Raw genomic sequence first — 17,986 nt, forward strand, 5'->3', positions numbered from 1 at the left:
GGGGGGGACGAGGACAAATATGTGATACCTTAATCAATAAAGAAATTAAAAAAAAAAAAGTTGTTTGGGGGTGGGGTGTGTGTGTGTGTGTGTGTGTGTGTGTGTAGAGTGGGGGTAATCCACACGTGAACAGAATTCACTCCTTTCTGCGTTCCTCTTCACTTCCTCTCAGAACAAGGACGGTGCCTGGTGTTCAGTTTCCCGCACAGATAAACTCAGGGCCCAGTTATTGTTCTGTTAGCTTTTCCTTGGAAGCGTCATGTTTGCCTGCCAGCAACTCCAGGTATGAGCTCTGCCTGCAGAGGCAATGCAAGCCAAGATGGGAGGTGACAGTTCTCCTCTCTGACCCCCCAGCTTGGCTCTGAGATTCTATCTTTTGTTGAACTCCCAGGGCACTGGCTCTCACCATCCACAGGACATACTCTTGAAGTCATTTTTGCTATGGGGTAGCACTGAATCGCCACCCTTTCTCACCAGCTCCATGCGTGCCACCAAGGAAAGGGCACTGAAAAATAACCTACGTGAAACTACCAAGAAACATTACAGAAAGAAAAAACGCAAGCTGTGTTTGATTGTAAAAATATTTATGAAACATGTTTTTTGTTTGTGTAGCATGTCAATTAATAAATATTTTACCAGGATGCTAAGGATGAATCATAACGACAGAGGAAGAGCTTGGAGTGACTAAGGAATGGAAACATGTTGCACTTTAATTTAAAGCTTAGTTCATCAGACTTGTCCCCTGCAGCATCAGATCTTGAAATTTGGCAGAGAATGTGTCTTTCCGTGCACAGACCAGATTTCTGACCTTGAATCGCAGCCAGGTCAGTATATGGAGGGCCAGTGGCAGCGGCTCTTGATTACCTGAAGCAGAGGCTTCTTAAAAGTGAAAAAGGTGATAGTGCAGGCCACCAGCAGGGTGAGGCAGCTGGGGAGAATGAGCACAAGGTACAGCAGGTCCATATTCACCCTTTCCCACTTACAGTCCTGCGGCATGCCTCTGGGCAGGTCCACCAAGCGATAGACCTTAGAGGACAGGTTGCAAGTGATCAAGGCCAAGTCGGAGATGGTGTGCAGACGCTGCAGGGCCCCCCAGCCCTCCACCCTGCAGCAGTCATACGGATTCTGACTGAGGTAGATGGTCCGAAGACTTGTGGTGAGCTGCACAGACATGGCCCCCTGGGGAAGGGCCGTGAGCGAGTTCCTGCGGAGATCCAGGGTCTGCAGAACCAGGCTGCCCCTGAACCTGGGGAAACTGGTCAAAGAATTTCCGGACAGATCCAAGTCCCTCAGATTCCTAAACCCAGAGAAGTCCAACTCTGTGAGGGCACTGAGGCCCACATCCCTGAGAGAGAGGACCTGTAACGTGGGGGCAATATTCTGGAGGGGGGCAGTGCTCCCATTCAGAACCCCCCAATTTCCAGAAAGGTCTAAGTGGGTGAGGGCAGTCCCCTGGAATGAGCAGTCTTGTAATGCTCCCAGCCCACAGCCCTCCAGAGAGAGGCTCCTCAAAGATGCCACGTTCCTGAAGTCCACACAGCTGGGAGGGCCCACGCCGTCTAAGCCAGCTGGCTGGGGACAAAGTGAGATCTGATTGTGGCTCATGTCAACTGTAGTGATGTTACTGGCATCAGCAAAAAGGCCAGTCGGGACACTCAGGAGCTGGTTGGAGCTCAGGTTGAACGACCGGAGGCTCCTTAGGCAGCCGGGGATCCCGGGAGCCAAGTGCAGCTCCGACAGCTGGTTCTGGCTCAGGTCCAGCTCCATGAGCGCTCCTGGGGGCTCGTGCTCCCCGATGTGGAGCGTCATCAGGCAATTCTGGTTGAGGTTCAGGTGGGAGAGGGAAGGCATTTTCCTTAGGAAGCCATCAGGCAGGTATTGGAACTGGTTCTGGCTCAGATCCAGGAAGCGCAGATCTGCAAGGTCGCTGGAGTCAAACTCTTCCCAGAGGTTAACTGTGGTGATGTTGGTTATGTTGCCATCTACCAGGAGGAACTGGGCCACCATCTCCTTTGGCGATGAGGTGTTGTACAGGTCCCTGTAGAAGCCCATGCTGTTGTCCCTCAGCAGGAGGGTGTGCAGCTTGCTGGACTGGGGCAGGAGTGGGAAAAACAGCAGCTGATTGTGAGAGAGGTCCAGCACCTCCAGCTCAAAAGCAGCCTCGTCCCCGGATGCCAGGAACCACTCCAGGTTATTATAGCTGACGTTGAGGGACTGGAGCTGCGTGAGGCTGAAGTCCACAATGCAAGGGAGGTTGTTAAAGGCCAGGTTGAGGTGTCTCAGCCCAGTCAGGCCGTCGAAGGCTCCACCCTCGATCTCAAAGATGTAGTTCCTCTGCAAATCCAGCTCCTGGAGGTGCCCCAGGCCCTCAAAGATGGAGTCGTCCAGCCTCATGATGGTGTTCCTCGCCAGGAACACAGACTCCAGTGAGGAGAGGTTCTGGAGCATGAGGGCCGCCATGTCTTCCGTCAGGGAGTTCCCGGACAAGTCCAGCCTCCGCAAGGCCCGCAGGCTGTGGAAGGCAGCTGCCGTCTCCTTGTAGCTCTCCGAGAGGGAATTGTCAGGCAGCGCCAGGCTGCGCAGGCGGGCCTGCCCCAGGAAGGCGTCACGGCCAATGCGCTCCAGGTGACAGCTGTGCAGACTGAGGCTCTCCAGGAGCGGGTAAAGCTGGAGGGAATGATTCCGCAGGGTCTTGAGAGGGTTGGCATCTAGGATGAGCGTCTGCGAGTGGGGAGGGAGATTGCTGGGCACCGAAGCCAGATTCTGCTCTCGACAGTCAGCGACTCCATCCACCTAGGTCCAAAAACACACTGGTCAGCAGGAGGAGGCCTCTGAGGCAGAGGTTTGGGTACATAAACTTAGTTCAGTCATCAGCCTGTTCCTGCAACTTTGAGGAATGGCTCTAGAGATCATAATTTTTTTAAAAAAAAGGATCAGACACTGTAGAAAAAAGGGGGACTTTTCTTTGTCCTTTACCTTCACACTAAACTAGTCAGCTGGGAGCTGAGTTCCAGGCCTCGTTTAAAACACACCGCATGTGAGAGAAGATCTGAGCACCTGTCCATCAGGTGCTGAGTGGTCACAATTGTATTTGCACTTTGGTGTTAGCTATGAGAGGAACTGAGAGCCAGGTCTCTACCTGGACTTGAATCCTGCCTCTGCCACTTATTTCCATGTGACTTTGGGCAAATAATTTAACTTAAGTCTGTCATTTCCTCTGAAAAATGGAGATAAAGAGGGCACCTATGTCAGAGGACTGCAGTGAGATTAGACAAGAGACGGCAAGGGCCTGGCACACAGCGGGCACTATTAATGCCACCTGTCACCACTGCATTGTGAGCGCTATACCATTGCACCTGGGAGTCTGAGGGACACTGCCTAACAACCGGCAGTGCTGTGGCATCTTCATTTCAACCAAAGAAGTTTTGTCTGAACATTCCTCTACATGCGGACTTGATAAATGTCTCAGCTTAAAAGGACTTCAGAGCTCATTGCCACCCTGACCTGCACAGAAAAGCAGAGCGGGGTCTAGAGAGAAATGGAGAGTCAGTGGCAGAGCTGGGACTGCAGCCCAGAGCTCGTAATGCCCAATTCAGTGCTTTTCCTGGACACGGTTCTACCTTGTGCTACATGAGGAGGCGGGAGGGATGGGACGACCCTGGTCTCATTGCAGAAGTCACTCAAGCCTCAGGATAAACTCAGCCCAATGTTTTACAAGATTGGCAAAAACTATCAGCCACAGGATGTCAATTAGGTGTCTAGGGAAAAAGTTTTAAGTGATAAGAAAGGGGAGTAATGGCTTCCTTTGCACAGATTGGCCAGTAGGACAAGGTCTGTGGTTGCCTAAAACGGTGGGCCCAATCCCAGGGGGCAAGAGGACTAATGGAAAAAGGAGAAAAATCTGATAGAGAAGAAGCAGCACCAGTTTGGAGAGATGACAGACTCAAGTCTGAATCTCAGCTCTGCCACGTGTTAGCATTGGGCCCTGGACAAGGAATTAACCTCTCACAGCCCCAAGTTCTTTATCCGATTATTAAAATAAAACCTTCTAATAATTAAAAATTGATATAATATAGAAATACAGAAAATTAAACTCATCAGTAACCTCAGCCTCTTCCTCAAAGAAACACCAATAACCTTTTGTTACCTCTCCTTCTGGACTCTTTCCTAATGATATTATCTACCTTTTCTTAAAAAAAAAACACACACACAAAAAAAAACAAACAAAAAACTAAATAAAAACTTTAAAAAAAATTGTTTTAAAATGAGTCTTCACTCTACAAACTGTTTAGTTATCTACTGTCTCCTCAATAATATGTAATAGACATATTGCCCTGGCAATAAAATAAATTTGATCATCTTCTGTTTAGCAACTGTCTATTAGTTTGTTACATGAATAGAACAGTGGTTAAGAGCAAGAGTCAGTGCATCTTGGTTCTAGTTTTTAACAAATGGATGATCTTGATCTTGTTACCTAACCTGTCGGGACCTTCGTTACTCCACCTGTAAAATTGAAATGATACTTGTAACTTTCTCATAGGGTTTTTTTTTCTTCTTAATGAGTATTCACTGTGATTATTTATGTAAAACATTTAATATAGAACTTGGCACATAAATGCTTAATAAATGTTAGCTATAATGATAAGTTTTATTTAATCAATTAATTTTATAGAGCGTTTGAGTTGTTTCTCATTTCCAGATGAATTTGTGAAGTTCTTTCTACACCTCCCCTTACCTCAAAAATCTTTGGAATTTTTATAGGAGTTGCATTACAATCATGGAGTAATTTGGAGAAGAACTGACATCTTTGTAAAATTAAATCTCCCCATGCAGAAACAAGATGTATTTCTTTATTTGAGTAAGTGTTGGTCTCCCCCACACAGGGACTCTCTGGAGAATGTTGTGGTTAGGGGCTTTCCAAATGGTGTGAGACCCTGTTTTATCCCAGCTGTGGAGGCCATGGGCGTCACACCCCTGCAATTCCCTGGGGCCCAAAAGGACCCACGGGGCCGTCAGAGCCCAAGAAAACCTCCTCATTCCATTTTATTATAACATCACATGGCTAATGCAAGGAGGGACAATGGGGGCACCTGGACTCCCAAACCCTCACCCTATTCAGAAAAGCCACAGGAAATCCACTCCTTGAACTCACTGGGACTGGAGCTGAGTCCCTACTTCTTCCCGCCAGGCTAGAGAGAGTCTAGCCTGAACCCTGAAAGACGGTCAAAGAACGCATGCTTTATTCCCTCCTCTTTCTATGCCTGGTAACTCCTGAATTAGCTACTGCGAAGTTCATCTTTCATCGCCTCCGTAATGGAATAACGGAAGTCTGTGTAGCAGAGACTAACAACAACAATAATAATGGATAAAATACATAGCACTTACCACATTCAAGGCACTGTTCTGAGAGCTTTACGTACATTAACTCATTTAATCATCATTACAACCCAGTGTTATGGTATGATTGCTTGGCATTATTAACACCTCTATCTTTTACAGATGAGGAAACTGAGGCAGACTGGCCCCATGTCACCAGCTAGTAAGTGGTGGAACTGGGGTTTAAACCTGGTTTGGCTCATAACCTCTACCCCACGCTGGAGTATGCTACGGTGTAGTGGTTAGCGGTGACCAAAAGTGGTTAAGAACTATGACCAGTTGGGTTTTTAAGATTAATCAGCCTTAAGAACACATTTTTTAATATAAGTATTAACCCTGACATCCAATTAGTCTTCCCAGTGCCTGGGTTATAATAGAGTTCAAGGAATGTTTATTAAATGTTTGTTTCTCAGGCAGATTTTTACATCACTGAGTTACAGGCAAAGGGGAAAATTTCTAGGAATGTGCATAGTTGTTATGTTTCTACATACAGGCTGAAAGCCCTGAAGAGAGCAGACCGCAAAAGCTTGGGTATCTACTTCCTGGATTGTCTTAACCTAAGCATGGTCAGGGGTGTTGCTGTGCAGTGCCCGTGGGCAGCATGCTCTTCAGTACAGCATTTTAAAAAAATCCTCATCTGAGGATATCTTTTTATTGATTTTCTTTTCTTTTCTTTTTTTTAGAGAGAGAGGAAGAGAGAGAGAAAGAGAGAGAGAGAGAGAACACACATTGGTGTGAGAGAAAAATATCAATCAGTTGCCTCCCATATATGCCTCCACCAAGGATTGAACCCACAACCTAGGTATCTGTCCTGACCAGAATCGAACACACAATCCTGTTGGTGTATGAGACAACACTCCAACCAATTGAGCCACTTGCCCGGGGCTTCAGTATAGCTTTTCAAGTAATTGCTATCAACTCAAACATAAACTCTGAGGCAGGGCTTCTTCAACTTTAATATGCCTCACAGTTATCAGATCCCAATAGCATTAGTGGAGCTCAATCATCCAGTTTTTAACAAGGTGCTTTTGTTCCCAGTGGCTCCCTTAGGCCTGTCCCTGAGGCCTCGTGCCTTCAGTGGGTACGAAAAAGGTGGGGCAGAGCCTTTCCTAGGCATCATCTTAACCTTTGGTTAAAGAGCAGGTTGCACATGGCATCATGCTAGGCAGGTAAAGAGCGATTCGGATTCATTCATTCCCTGCCCTCCATGATTGACAATCCATCAGCTTTCCAAATGGACCAAACCTTGTCAGCACAGGAACAACAGACAACTCAGAGTTCCCGGGAAAACTCACCAACTTGCAGCACTTTTGGCAAGCAGCTGTGGCTACTCCACTTCGGGTCCTCCATTCCACGGTCAAGAAGTGAAAACCAAGGCAGAGCCAGAGAGGCAATAACTCCATCTCAAGTGCAGCACTGTGGACAGAGGGCAAGGAAAACACCGTCAGAGAAGGACGTCCCAGAGGGCTGCTTTGCACTCTCAGGAGAAGGAGCCAGTTCCCAGTGGCGTCTGGTCTTGGAAGCCCATCACTTCAGGCAGGTGGAAACCCACAGACACTTCACATACCTCAAGTTAACCAATACTTTCAACCTTTTACTGCAAGGACTCACTTGCATTTTGCCCCTACCATCTGATGGACCGGTGGCTGAACACTGAGTCCAGCAACAGAAGTGAGAAGCAAAAGATTTGAGGAACCAGGTTTCAGGTCACCTAGAGTTTGTCATGTTTTTTAGTTCTGTTGAAGTTTTCTTCCCAAAGCTCAAATCTGCCAGGTGTGTCACCTGAGCTCAATAAATAAGTTTTGAATGAATGAACAGTGAACTAGAATTGAAATGTTAATTGTTGCCCCTGGTCCCATAGACTTACTAATTGCTGACATGAGGCTTTAAAAAAGAGTAGATCGCATTGGTTAACTCATTTGAATATAGCCTTTTGAAAATAGGACTTTGATATTTTGCCTGGATAAGGGAAAAGCTAAGGGGAAAATGAAAAAGCAATCTTCAGTATAATGTGGATTATTGATGAATTATGATTGCCAGCCCTCTTATCATGCCAGTGAGCACAAAACAGAAGTCATGAGAATGCTTAAAATTACATATATACCAACAGAATTTTAGAACTAAGAGGAACCTAATGGAAATATAATATATCCTCCAACATCACATTTTTACAGGTGAACACACAAAGAAATAATAATGGCTTATTCAAGGTTCAAGATCAACTTAGGGCACGGCTCGTAACAGCTGGCAGATCCTCTTCCCTGAGCTCCAGGACAAGAAACCAGACTAATTACTCTCACTGCAGGTGCTGTTAGATTGAACCCTCCAATTGAAAGAGTTTATAGACCGGTGGGTGGAATCGCCTCCCACCTCGGCATTTGTCAGAATCGGAGGCAAGTGCCTGGCCCCAGCATTCCAACCGCCCCATGCTCTCCTTGACCTCTACCTGGGAAAGACCGCCGGGTCTGCTCTTGGGCCAGCAGCACCAGCACTAACATGAACCTCCTCACCTGTTCCATGGACCCTTCTGCCTGACACATCTCAGCTCTCTAGGGCCCCTTCCTCTTTTCCTTTCTTTGAATGAGTTTACATAATCTCTAAGGCTAATTTTAACTTCCTGGTTAGATTTGAATACTCACTAGTGAAAACAGACTAACAGAAAGACTAAGTGAAACCGGGTAAATCAACTTCAACCTTCACTTCAGGTCAGGTCAGCTCTCCTTACCACAGAGGAGACCTCCAATTCAGAATAATTCAGAATTCATCAGTTCTTGCCCAAAACTGGGGATTCTCTTCCCAGACTCTCCTTCCACTTCTGCACCTGTGCAGGAATTACCACCTCTTGGCGTGTGCAGGGCACAGGTGGCAAAACACAGAGCCATATGGGCTCCTGTTCTCAGTATCTTCCCAACACACACACACACACACACACACACACACACACACACACACACACACCTGAAACCCTGAAACCTTGGAATCACTGCTCACCTTGAAATAAGGTTGCTAGACCTAGCAAATTATACTAAAAACAAACAACTTTCTCGTATAAATATGTCCCATGCAATATCTGGGACATACTTATACTAAAGAAATAAAGAAAGAAAATTCATTGTTTATCTGACATTCAAATTTCAATGAGTGTCCTGTATTTCATTGAGAAGAGACAGGGACTGGGAACCATGGACCTGCTCCCTCCTCTCCTCTTTCACCATCTCTGTCAGATTTGGGATGGGTAGCCCAGCTGCTGTGGCTCAGTGGTTGAGCATGAGCTATGAACCAGGAGGTCACAGTTTGATTCCCAGTCAGGGCACATACCTGGATAGCTGACTTGATTCCCAGTAGGGGGCATGCAGGAGGCAGCCAGTCAATGATTCTCTCTCATCATTGATGCTTCTCTCTCTCTCTCTCTCTCTCTCTCTCTCTCTCTCTCTCTCTCTCTTCCTCTTTGAAATCAATGAAAATATATATTTTTTAAAAACAGATTTGGGATGGTACTTGTTGTGACATTGACCCTTCTAGAACAACCAGCTCCATATATTGAAATACTGAATCTAGATGGTGTTTGGGGAAAGAGTGGAATTTCTTCAGGGAGAATGTAACTCAGACTGGAATGCTAGATAGGCATCATGTCACTAATGCCCAGAGTGTAATTTTAATTTCTGGGTCAACAAGACAATTTTTAAATTTAAAATATCTATTCTCCTTCTTCCTAAACTCAATCAAACAGCCCAGAAAAACTTTTCTTGTACCCTCTGGGCAACTCCTATCGTGAGATAGCCTGGGGAGATTACGGAATTTAGAACTAAACAGACCAGGATTTGAATTCTGGCTCCAGTATTTGTTATTTGTCCTTGAGCAATTCACATACAGTCTCCTAGACTCAGTTAATCCTTCTAAAAATGCAGATAATAATAACCATTCAGATTTCAATGAGAATCAAATAGCATATGTGAAAGTGCTTTGTTAACTATGAAGGTAACATAACTATATAACATAATTATTATTGACTAGAGGCCCAGTGCATGCAATTCGTGCACAGGTATGGTCCCTAGGCCTGGCCTTCGATCAGAGCCATCTTCCCTGGCTGCCTACAGCCGGTCCTGCCCCCCGCCGCCACCCACCTGCGGTTCCCCATTTTCCATCAGGTGATCAGAGCCTGCTGGCCGGCCAGGGAAAAAGACCAAGAGGTCAGCCGTTCCCGCCCGTTTGCCGGCCCTGCCCCGTCACAGGTCGCCCTCTGTGTGGGGGGCAACCTGCAAGGTGGGGGCCTTGGCCTGGCGCCGCCTGCATCCCCCACCACCCACCCCTGGTTCCCTGTTCGCCATCGGACGATCGGAGCCTGTCAGCCAGGGGCAGGGACCGAGAGGTGGTCAGTGCACCTCATAGTGACGGGTCATTCTGCCGTTAGGGTCAATTTGCACATTACCCTTTTATTATATAGGATGAGTTCAAAACACCAGTGAGCTGGTTGTGTGTGGCCATTATTCCTAGATACAACCTCCAATGTAATTCAGCAATTACACAAAAAAGAAAAAATAATGAATAATTTGGCCCTTGCTGGTTTGGCTCAGTGGATAGTATCCATTGAGTTTACTCAGCCTGCAGACTGGTAGGATCCCAGTTTGATTTCAGTCAAGGGCACATACCTGGGCTGCAGGCTCAATCCCTACCGGGGGGTGTGTGGGAGGCAACAAATCAATGTATCTCTCTCACATTGATGTTTGTCTCCGTCTCCCCCTCCTTCCCACTCTCCCTAAAAATCAATGGAAAAATATCCTCAAGTGAGGATTAACAAAATAAATACATAAATAAAATAAAATAATGAATAATTTGGCTGGAAGAATAAATATGTCACATTAACTGTGTGAAAAATATGAGGGGGGAAATAAAATAAATTTAAAATAATATGAGGGAAGGTTGGGTTAAAAATTCTACATTAATAAATTTCAGAACAAGGCTAATCCCGGGAACTATGCTGGTTGAGAGCTGTTTGTCCTCAGATCCACGGTTTATCCATTCTCTACCCTGCTCTGGTTTGCAGGGGATGACTTTTGAAGGCTCTCTTCCCAAGTTCAGGTGTCAGTTGGCCTCCAGCAGGTTTGGTCAATGGAAGGCACTACTGGGAAGTTAGAAGGAGGAGAGAATCCAGGGTTTTTCTCTCCCTCTCTGCCTTGGACAGAGAAGTCCTTGAGCTTCTTTGGGTGACTCCTAGGTTCTGGTAACACCCTCCTCCCTTTATCATCATCCTACCCAGAGGAGTTCACAGCCTTCTGAAGTTCCTATTCTCTGGGGTGACTTCTGTTCCCTGGTTGACATCTCAGCCTCTTCCATCACGAATTTTTATAGCTTGGCATTAAAATTTTAAATGAGGTAACCTGGAACCTCCCCTCATTCTAATGAAAAGGAACTGGATTAATGGTTCCTATTTCGTGGGCTAAACCACTTGAAGAGTTCCTTCCAAGTGCGGAGCTAGAAAATGGTAAGTCCCATTTTTCTTTGTATTCATTTATTGACTCGTTTGTTTGTTTGTTTAATCCTCACCCAAAGATACTTTTTCCATTGATTTATGGAGCGACTGGAAGGGAGGGAGGGAGGTGGGAGAGAGGGAGAAACATCGATGTGAGAGAGACACAGTGATTGTTTGCCTCCCGAAGGAGCCCCTCACAGGGCTGGGGAACCTGCAGCCGAGATATGTGCCCTTGACTGGGACTCAAACCCACAACTCTTTGGTCCACAGGCTGATGCTCTAACCACTGAGGAAAACTGGCCAGGGAGTCCCATTTTCTTTTATATACAGTCTATAAATCCTAAATTTTTTTCAGTTAGCAATTTCTATAAAGCCTCTCTATATCTTTTATCCATTCGTGGTTATTATGATTATGAATAACACGAGAGACTGTGAGCTTCTAATTAGTGAAAAGCTTTGAAGAACAAGATACCATTGACCCAGGTACTGCAGGAGACAAGATTCTGTACTGTGTCTGTAACACTTGGACTTGGAGATATTAAAATTATAAATCCTACCTCATGTCAAAGTGAAGTCCTCTTAGTGTATCATTTATGTTTTTCGTTTATCTTCTGGCTATCCTGTTTGTGTCTAGTCATCACAAAATGTTCTTGCTGGTTCTTAAAAATATTAGGATCTCAAATGCTAACTGCATCTCGTATGTAGCCATTAATCTTGAGACTCTGAATTCTAATTGGTTATCAGGGAAACCTGAGATTCAACCCCATCTCCGTCCCTCATCTATAAAGAGTATTCCCTTTTAAGGCAGAACGACAATATGGCTTTTTGTCTGGCTTTTCTCTCTCGGATCTAGTCATAACAAGTAAGTGGTGAAAACAGATTCATCTCATAAAAACAACATGAATGGAGACGTTATCCTGAAACAAGAGAACACGAACAGGGGGAAGAAGAATGCACGTTGGTTGCAAACATTCCTCTGTTTTAAAAATTATGCTTGTTTGCTTTTTCTATTTTCACAAAAGAATAGGGAGAAACTCCTGCTTCATTGACCCAAGCAAGGTACAGAAGACTGATTGGTGGCTGTGGGCTGTGTGTGGAACAATGAAAGGGATGCGACTATTTGCTCCTTTTGGAGAAAGAGCTTCCTGATCCTGCTGGTGGTGGCTTGGCTGTAACATGGGGCACCCTTCCCTACCCCTCCCATGGCATCATGGGCTCAGGATGCTTGGGTGGGAGAAGATGGCCACACACAGGCCAAGGAGTGGCTTCAGTGCAGGGGACATGTGGGTGGTACTAGCTTTTGCAGTGGACAGGGAAGAAAGCTAAGTGAACTCTTTTGACTGGTCTCTGCTCTCTGAAGACCTGAAATTTCCATCAAAATAGTTCAGGAGTGCAGTAGCATTCCTTTTTCCTCAGTTAGGCCCTGTCACAAACACATATGCATAGTATTTTTCCCCCAAATGTGTGTAGATTTACCTATATTAATAAAATATAACTTCTTTTTAAAAGGATTATTAATTCCAAGTAGATTTCTATTGTGATGCAATGTCTTAATCAGCTGTAAGGACCAATCTCAGGCATTTTTGTCTATAAAAAGTTGTCCTCGTACTCAAACTATGGGAATACTAAGAAGTAACTCTGATCTGAGTTCTGGTTAGGTTTTGCTAGGGTTTTGGATTCATTTTCAGGAAAGGTTGCTGGATTTCTAATATTCAGGGGCACCCTTACTATCACCTCTGCACTCCCCACTCTCACCTCCCCGCCTTCTCCAGCTGCTACTACAGCAGCTGCCACCAGAGCTGGGAAGCAACCTTTTTGCTACAGGCTTTTTGGCAAGAGTTAAGAGTGTGATACAGATATTAGCATGTAATTGAGAATTTTCCCCTCAAAGTAAGCTGAAAAAGAAAGAGGTCTTTGCAGAAAGTGGGCAACTCGCAGAGGTGATTGGTGTTAGAAACAAATATTTGTACACTGGTGTGGGGGAGGGACTCTCTAGAAGCAGAGTACCCACACGCAGCAGGGTGTGCATGTGTGCGGGTGACACCCACTGGAGACACCAAACACACAGGTGCTAGATAGAGGGCTCCACCGAAAGGGCGGCTGCCTTTGTTTAAAAGAAAAAGAGCAAATCCTACCCCAGACCCTGGGAGAAAGGGAAGGGCAGCTGGTCAGGGACCACAGAGAATAGATAACAAAAAACAGAAACCCCAGTCTGTGACCACATCAAACAATCCCTACCACCAAGAAGTATTTGAAAGCCTCAGGCAAGTAGCTTTGGTCTCTTTGATTCTTAGCATAAATAAATAAATAAATAAATAAATAAATAAATAAATAAATAAATAAATAAATAAAGTGAACTCAACCTCCACCAAATGTTCAAACTTAGCATTTCCCATGGTGAGACCAGTTGCATTCTCGGCCTCCAGGTGCAATGCATTGGGTAACACAGAGCTCTATCTCGGTAGTACCCTAGCCAAAAATATTTGCCCTGAAGCCTAAAAAAACGAGAAAACCTAAATGGTGTGTGTGTGTGTGTGTGTGTGTGTGTGTGTGTGTGTGTGATTACAGGTGATCAAGAAGCATAATAACCAAGTCGAATGCATGTACCTTGAGTGGATTTTGGGGTTTTAAAAAAATCTCTAAAAGAAGAATTTGAGACAATTGGAGAAATTTACATGTGTACTAAATAATGTGTTTTCAGATGGTATTATGTACAAATTATATTATATTATCAGGTTATCACTAATTATCTTAAGTATGATAATGTTTTGGTTATGTACGAATATGCCCTTATTCTTAGGAAGTGTATGCTGAGTATTTAGAGGTGACATTTCATGATTTCTACAATTTATGTAGCCTACTTTCAAATGGAGAGTAAAAAAAGTAACATATTACCAACTGGTAAATTTAGTATTGTACTTTTTAATTTTTTCCTGTAAATTTGAAACTTTTTAAAATAAAAACTATGAGGAAAATTAAATAATTGTTGGAGTTTCTAAAGGGAGAGGGGAAATTATAGTAACCTTTTTGTCCCAAAATTTCCAGGAATATACATTTTTCAAATATTCTTTTCAGAAAGATTCTCAGTAAACTTCAAATTAAAAATGCATATACACATAAATCTTTAAAATATCCTGGAATTTTTGCCATTTTGACATTGAAACTAGAGCTTCCGGAAAGTTTCTCATACCTGAAAGGAGCACAGAAGTGTTAGATTGTGTGTCCAGATGTGGTTCAAGAAATATGATGGATGCATTAATGTGACTTCCACTGTCCAGGTCAATTGCTCTGTTCACACTCCCAGTCCTTTTGGAGGGGTAGCCCTCAGGAGAAGCACAGGACCTCACCAACACCTCCACCTCCACCTCCACCTCCACCTTCACCTCCACCTCCACCTCCACCTCCACCTCCACCTCCACCTGGCTGGCGGAATTTTGGTCAAGCACCTCACCACGGGAAGTCAATTCTTACATGCACCCTATGAATGATCCAAGTGCATAGAGACAAGGGAGAGAATTAGCAGTGGAAATTGGAGCTAAGAGGCACAGAGGAAGTGGAATTGAATTTTTGAGGGATCTTGCCTTGAGGAATAGAAGCTATGAGGTAGATACCAAATAATGAAATAGTGAACAGAGGGCAGAGATCAGAGAAGACGAAAGAATGACAAGAGGGTGGACCTGGAAGAGAGGGTGGAGAGAACAAGCGCCAAGGCGGCCTCTTGGGGTTCCTGACAGCTCTCTACAGGGCCAGGGCCATTTCCCAAGCTCCATGCTTCCTTCTGATAGCACCTCACCACCATCACCACCCCAGCAGCTGGCCCAAGAGTTGCCAACATAGTGTGTTAAATTTGCACACTCTAAATAATAGCTTTATAAGTGGAAAAACCAGCAGACACCTCTTTAACCAAATGATCAAATTACTAAAGAGGCCTTACTAGGGTACTTGGCAAATAATGGATGAAATAATAATATCATGTCAATGTTAAATTTCTGGATTTTGATCATTGCACTGTGGTTATTTAAGAGTCTACCTTTGTTCTTAGAAAATATACACTGAATTTTTTAGAGGAAAAGGAGCATGTTGTTTGCAACATTACGACGTTCCAATTTCTCTTCATTCTCATCAGCACTTGCTCTTTTCTGTCGTGTTTATTATAGCCATTTCATGGTTATAAAGTGCTGTCTCTTTGTGGTTTTGATTTGCACTTCCCTAATTAGTAATAATGTTGAGCATTTTTCACATGTTTATTGACCATCTCTATGTATTTTTGGAGAAATGTCAAAAATGTATAATCCAGAAGATGGCGGCATAGTTAAACAACTAATCTGCTGTCTCACACAACAATTTTAAAAATACAACTAAAAGACAAAAACGTCTACCACCCAGAACCACGGGAAAGCTGGCTGAGTGGAAGATTTACAACTAAGAAGAGAAAGAAGCACAATCGCTGAAAAGCTGAGGTACGGAGGCACGCGAATCGGGCCGGCGGCGGCGGCAGCGGCGGGCGGCTGGGTGCGCGGCTTTTCTTCAACCCGCAGGGAGACAAGCTCCCGATCGCTCTGAAATCCAGTTTCTGGGGACACTCAGGGGACCCAGGCACCTACGGGGAGAAGCTGGACTCTCGGCCATCGGGTCGGAAAGTGAGAGTGACTTTTGCGGTGGTGCGCCCAGCAATCATTGTTTACTGCGCTGGAGCGCGGGGCGCAGGGACTTGGAAACGTGGAAAGGCAGAGACGGCTGACGGCAGCCATTGCCGTTGGCCACGCCCCAGCCTAGTGACGCCCTGAGACCCCACCCAGCCCTGAGGCCCCGCCCTGAGGCCCCGCCCCACACATTCTACAAACCCGCCCCAGCTCCACACAGCTGCTTTTGCATATAAATGGCCTGTTCTGGAGCAGCTTAACCAACTGCAGCTCCAGTCAGACTGCTCCAAAACCGCCCAAGCAAAGGAGGAGAAAACTAGCCCTTGCTATAGCTCCTGCTGGGGGACACACAGTACACAAGGGTACACCAAGAGTGTCCACCTCAAGTAACTGGGAAGCTGACCCGTTGAACCAATAGGACACCTAGTACACAAAACTACCCTACCAACTTAGGGAAGCAGAGAATATGAGAAGGCAAGGAAACAGATCACAAACCAAAGAAATGGAGGAGAACAAGCGACTGGACATAGAGTTCAAAACCACAGTTATAAGGTTTTTCAAGAATTTCATGGAAAAGGCCGATAAATTCAATGAGGTCCAACTAGAAATTAAACATACACTGACTGAGATAAAAAATATTATACAGAGACCCAAAAGCAGACTAGAGGATTGCAAGAATCAACTCAAAGATTTGGAATACAAAGAGGCCAAGGACACTCCTCCAGAGAAGCATGAAGAGAAGAGAATTCAGAAAGTTGAAGATAGTGTAAGAAGCCTCTGGGACAACTTCAAGCGAACCAACATCAGAATTATGGGGGTACCAGAAGAAGAGAGAGAGCAAGATGCTGAAAACCTATTTGAAGAAATAATGAACGAAAACTTCCCCCACCTGATGAAAGAAATAGACTTACAAGTCCAGGAAGCACACAGAACCCCAAACAAAAGGAATCCAAAGAGGACCACACCAAGACACATCATAATTAAAATGCCAAGAGCAAAAGACAAAGAGAGAATCTTACAAGCAGCAAGAGAAAAACAGTTCGTTACCTACAAGGGAGCTCCCATACGATTATCAGCTAATTTCTCAACAGAAACCATGCAGGCCAGACGGGAGTGGCAAGAAATATTCAAAGTGATGAATAGCAGGAACCTACAACCAAGACTACTCTACCCAGCAAAGTTATCATTTAGAATTGAAGGGCAGATCAAGAGCTTCACAGATAAGAAAAAGCTAAAGGAGTTCATCACCACCAAACCAGCATTATATGAAATGCTGAAAGGTATTCTTTAAAAAGAGGAAAAAGAAGAAGAAAGATAAAAATTATGAACAACAAATACATATCTATCAACAAGTGAATCTAAAAGTCAAGTGAATTAAAAATCTGAGGAACAGAATAAAATGGTGAACTTAATAGAATCAGGCATAGAATGGGAGTGGATTGATGATTCTCAGGGGGAAAGGGGTGTCTGTGTGGGGAGTATGGGAAGAGACTGGACAAAAATCATACACCTATGGATAAGGACAGCGGGGGCGGGGGAGGTAAGGGAAGAGGGAGGGGTAGGAACTGGGTGGTGGGGAGATATGTGGGGAAAAAGGAGAAACAATTGTAATCTGAACAATAAAGATTCATTAAAAAAAAAAAAAGAAAAAAAAAAAAGAGAATGATAGATGTGAGGGACTGCCACTGAAGGAATTGGAAAAGACACCCAACCAAAGGGTGGCTTTGTGACCCCAGGAGCTTAGCTGAGATGAGAGGCCGTATATTTTTAGTGTGATGTCTATATTAGTTGTCAGGAAACTGGGCATAGGAAGTATAGAGGGCAAATGATAGGTTTGAGAAAGGTCTTTAATCACAAGGATTAGAGCATAGGGGAATTGATTCTGGTAAAAAAAAAATTGTTGAAATAAAATCTAGGCAGGATTGAAAGGAATTTGGAGCGTGGATGAAAACCACAAGAAAATAGAGGTGGTCAGAGCATTGGAATGAGCTCAAAGATAAAATGTATCAGGAGCAATGGAATGAGATTTTTGGAAGGATGAGGGCTGTGATCAGAAGGGCTATTTAAGCTGTCTCGGGTGGCTCAGGATGTGACCCTGGGAATGGAGTAACTGGAGAGGATCAAAGGTAAGGTTGCTAGAAATAAGAAGCTCAGAGTGGGTATGTCTCAGAAATAGAGCTATAACTTAAGAAACGAAAATTACTTTTAAAATAAAATGATCATTTATCCCAAGCCACAAGGCTTTGCTTCCTCTCACAACTAAAGTGATGGTGGGATTACTTTGGCGAATCTTTTGACAGTTAACTTTGACTGTTGGCAGTTCTTTAATCAGCAATGTTGCCATGCAAAAATATTCATGGTTGTCCTTAGTGGGCAGACTAACTGGTGAAACTAATAAGTAGAAAAATGTATTACAGACCAAACAAGATAGAAAACATAATATAGACTATGCCTCAGCCCAAGAACCAGGCAGATATTTGATTAGAGCTTTTTAAAT

General features: G+C 44.5%; 1 protein-coding gene across 1 annotated transcript in view; it reads right to left on the minus strand.

Moving 5' to 3' along the window:
- Window positions 1-629: 629 nt before the first annotated feature.
- The window catches only part of NRROS (negative regulator of reactive oxygen species), a 28,750-nt gene continuing 11,393 nt past the window's right edge, over window positions 630-17,986 (minus strand). The window contains exons 2-3 of the mRNA XM_008160540.3: window positions 6,672-6,792; window positions 630-2,793 (exon numbers count right to left, since the gene is read on the minus strand). Of these exons, the coding sequence (XP_008158762.2) occupies window positions 826-2,793; window positions 6,672-6,779 (2,076 nt within the window). The 5' untranslated portion in view covers window positions 6,780-6,792 and the 3' untranslated portion in view covers window positions 630-825. The remainder of the gene's footprint in view (window positions 2,794-6,671; window positions 6,793-17,986) is intronic.

This window comes from Eptesicus fuscus, chromosome 3, assembly GCF_027574615.1.
Source record: "Eptesicus fuscus isolate TK198812 chromosome 3, DD_ASM_mEF_20220401, whole genome shotgun sequence".
NCBI classification, from domain to species: domain Eukaryota; kingdom Metazoa; phylum Chordata; class Mammalia; order Chiroptera; family Vespertilionidae; genus Eptesicus; species Eptesicus fuscus.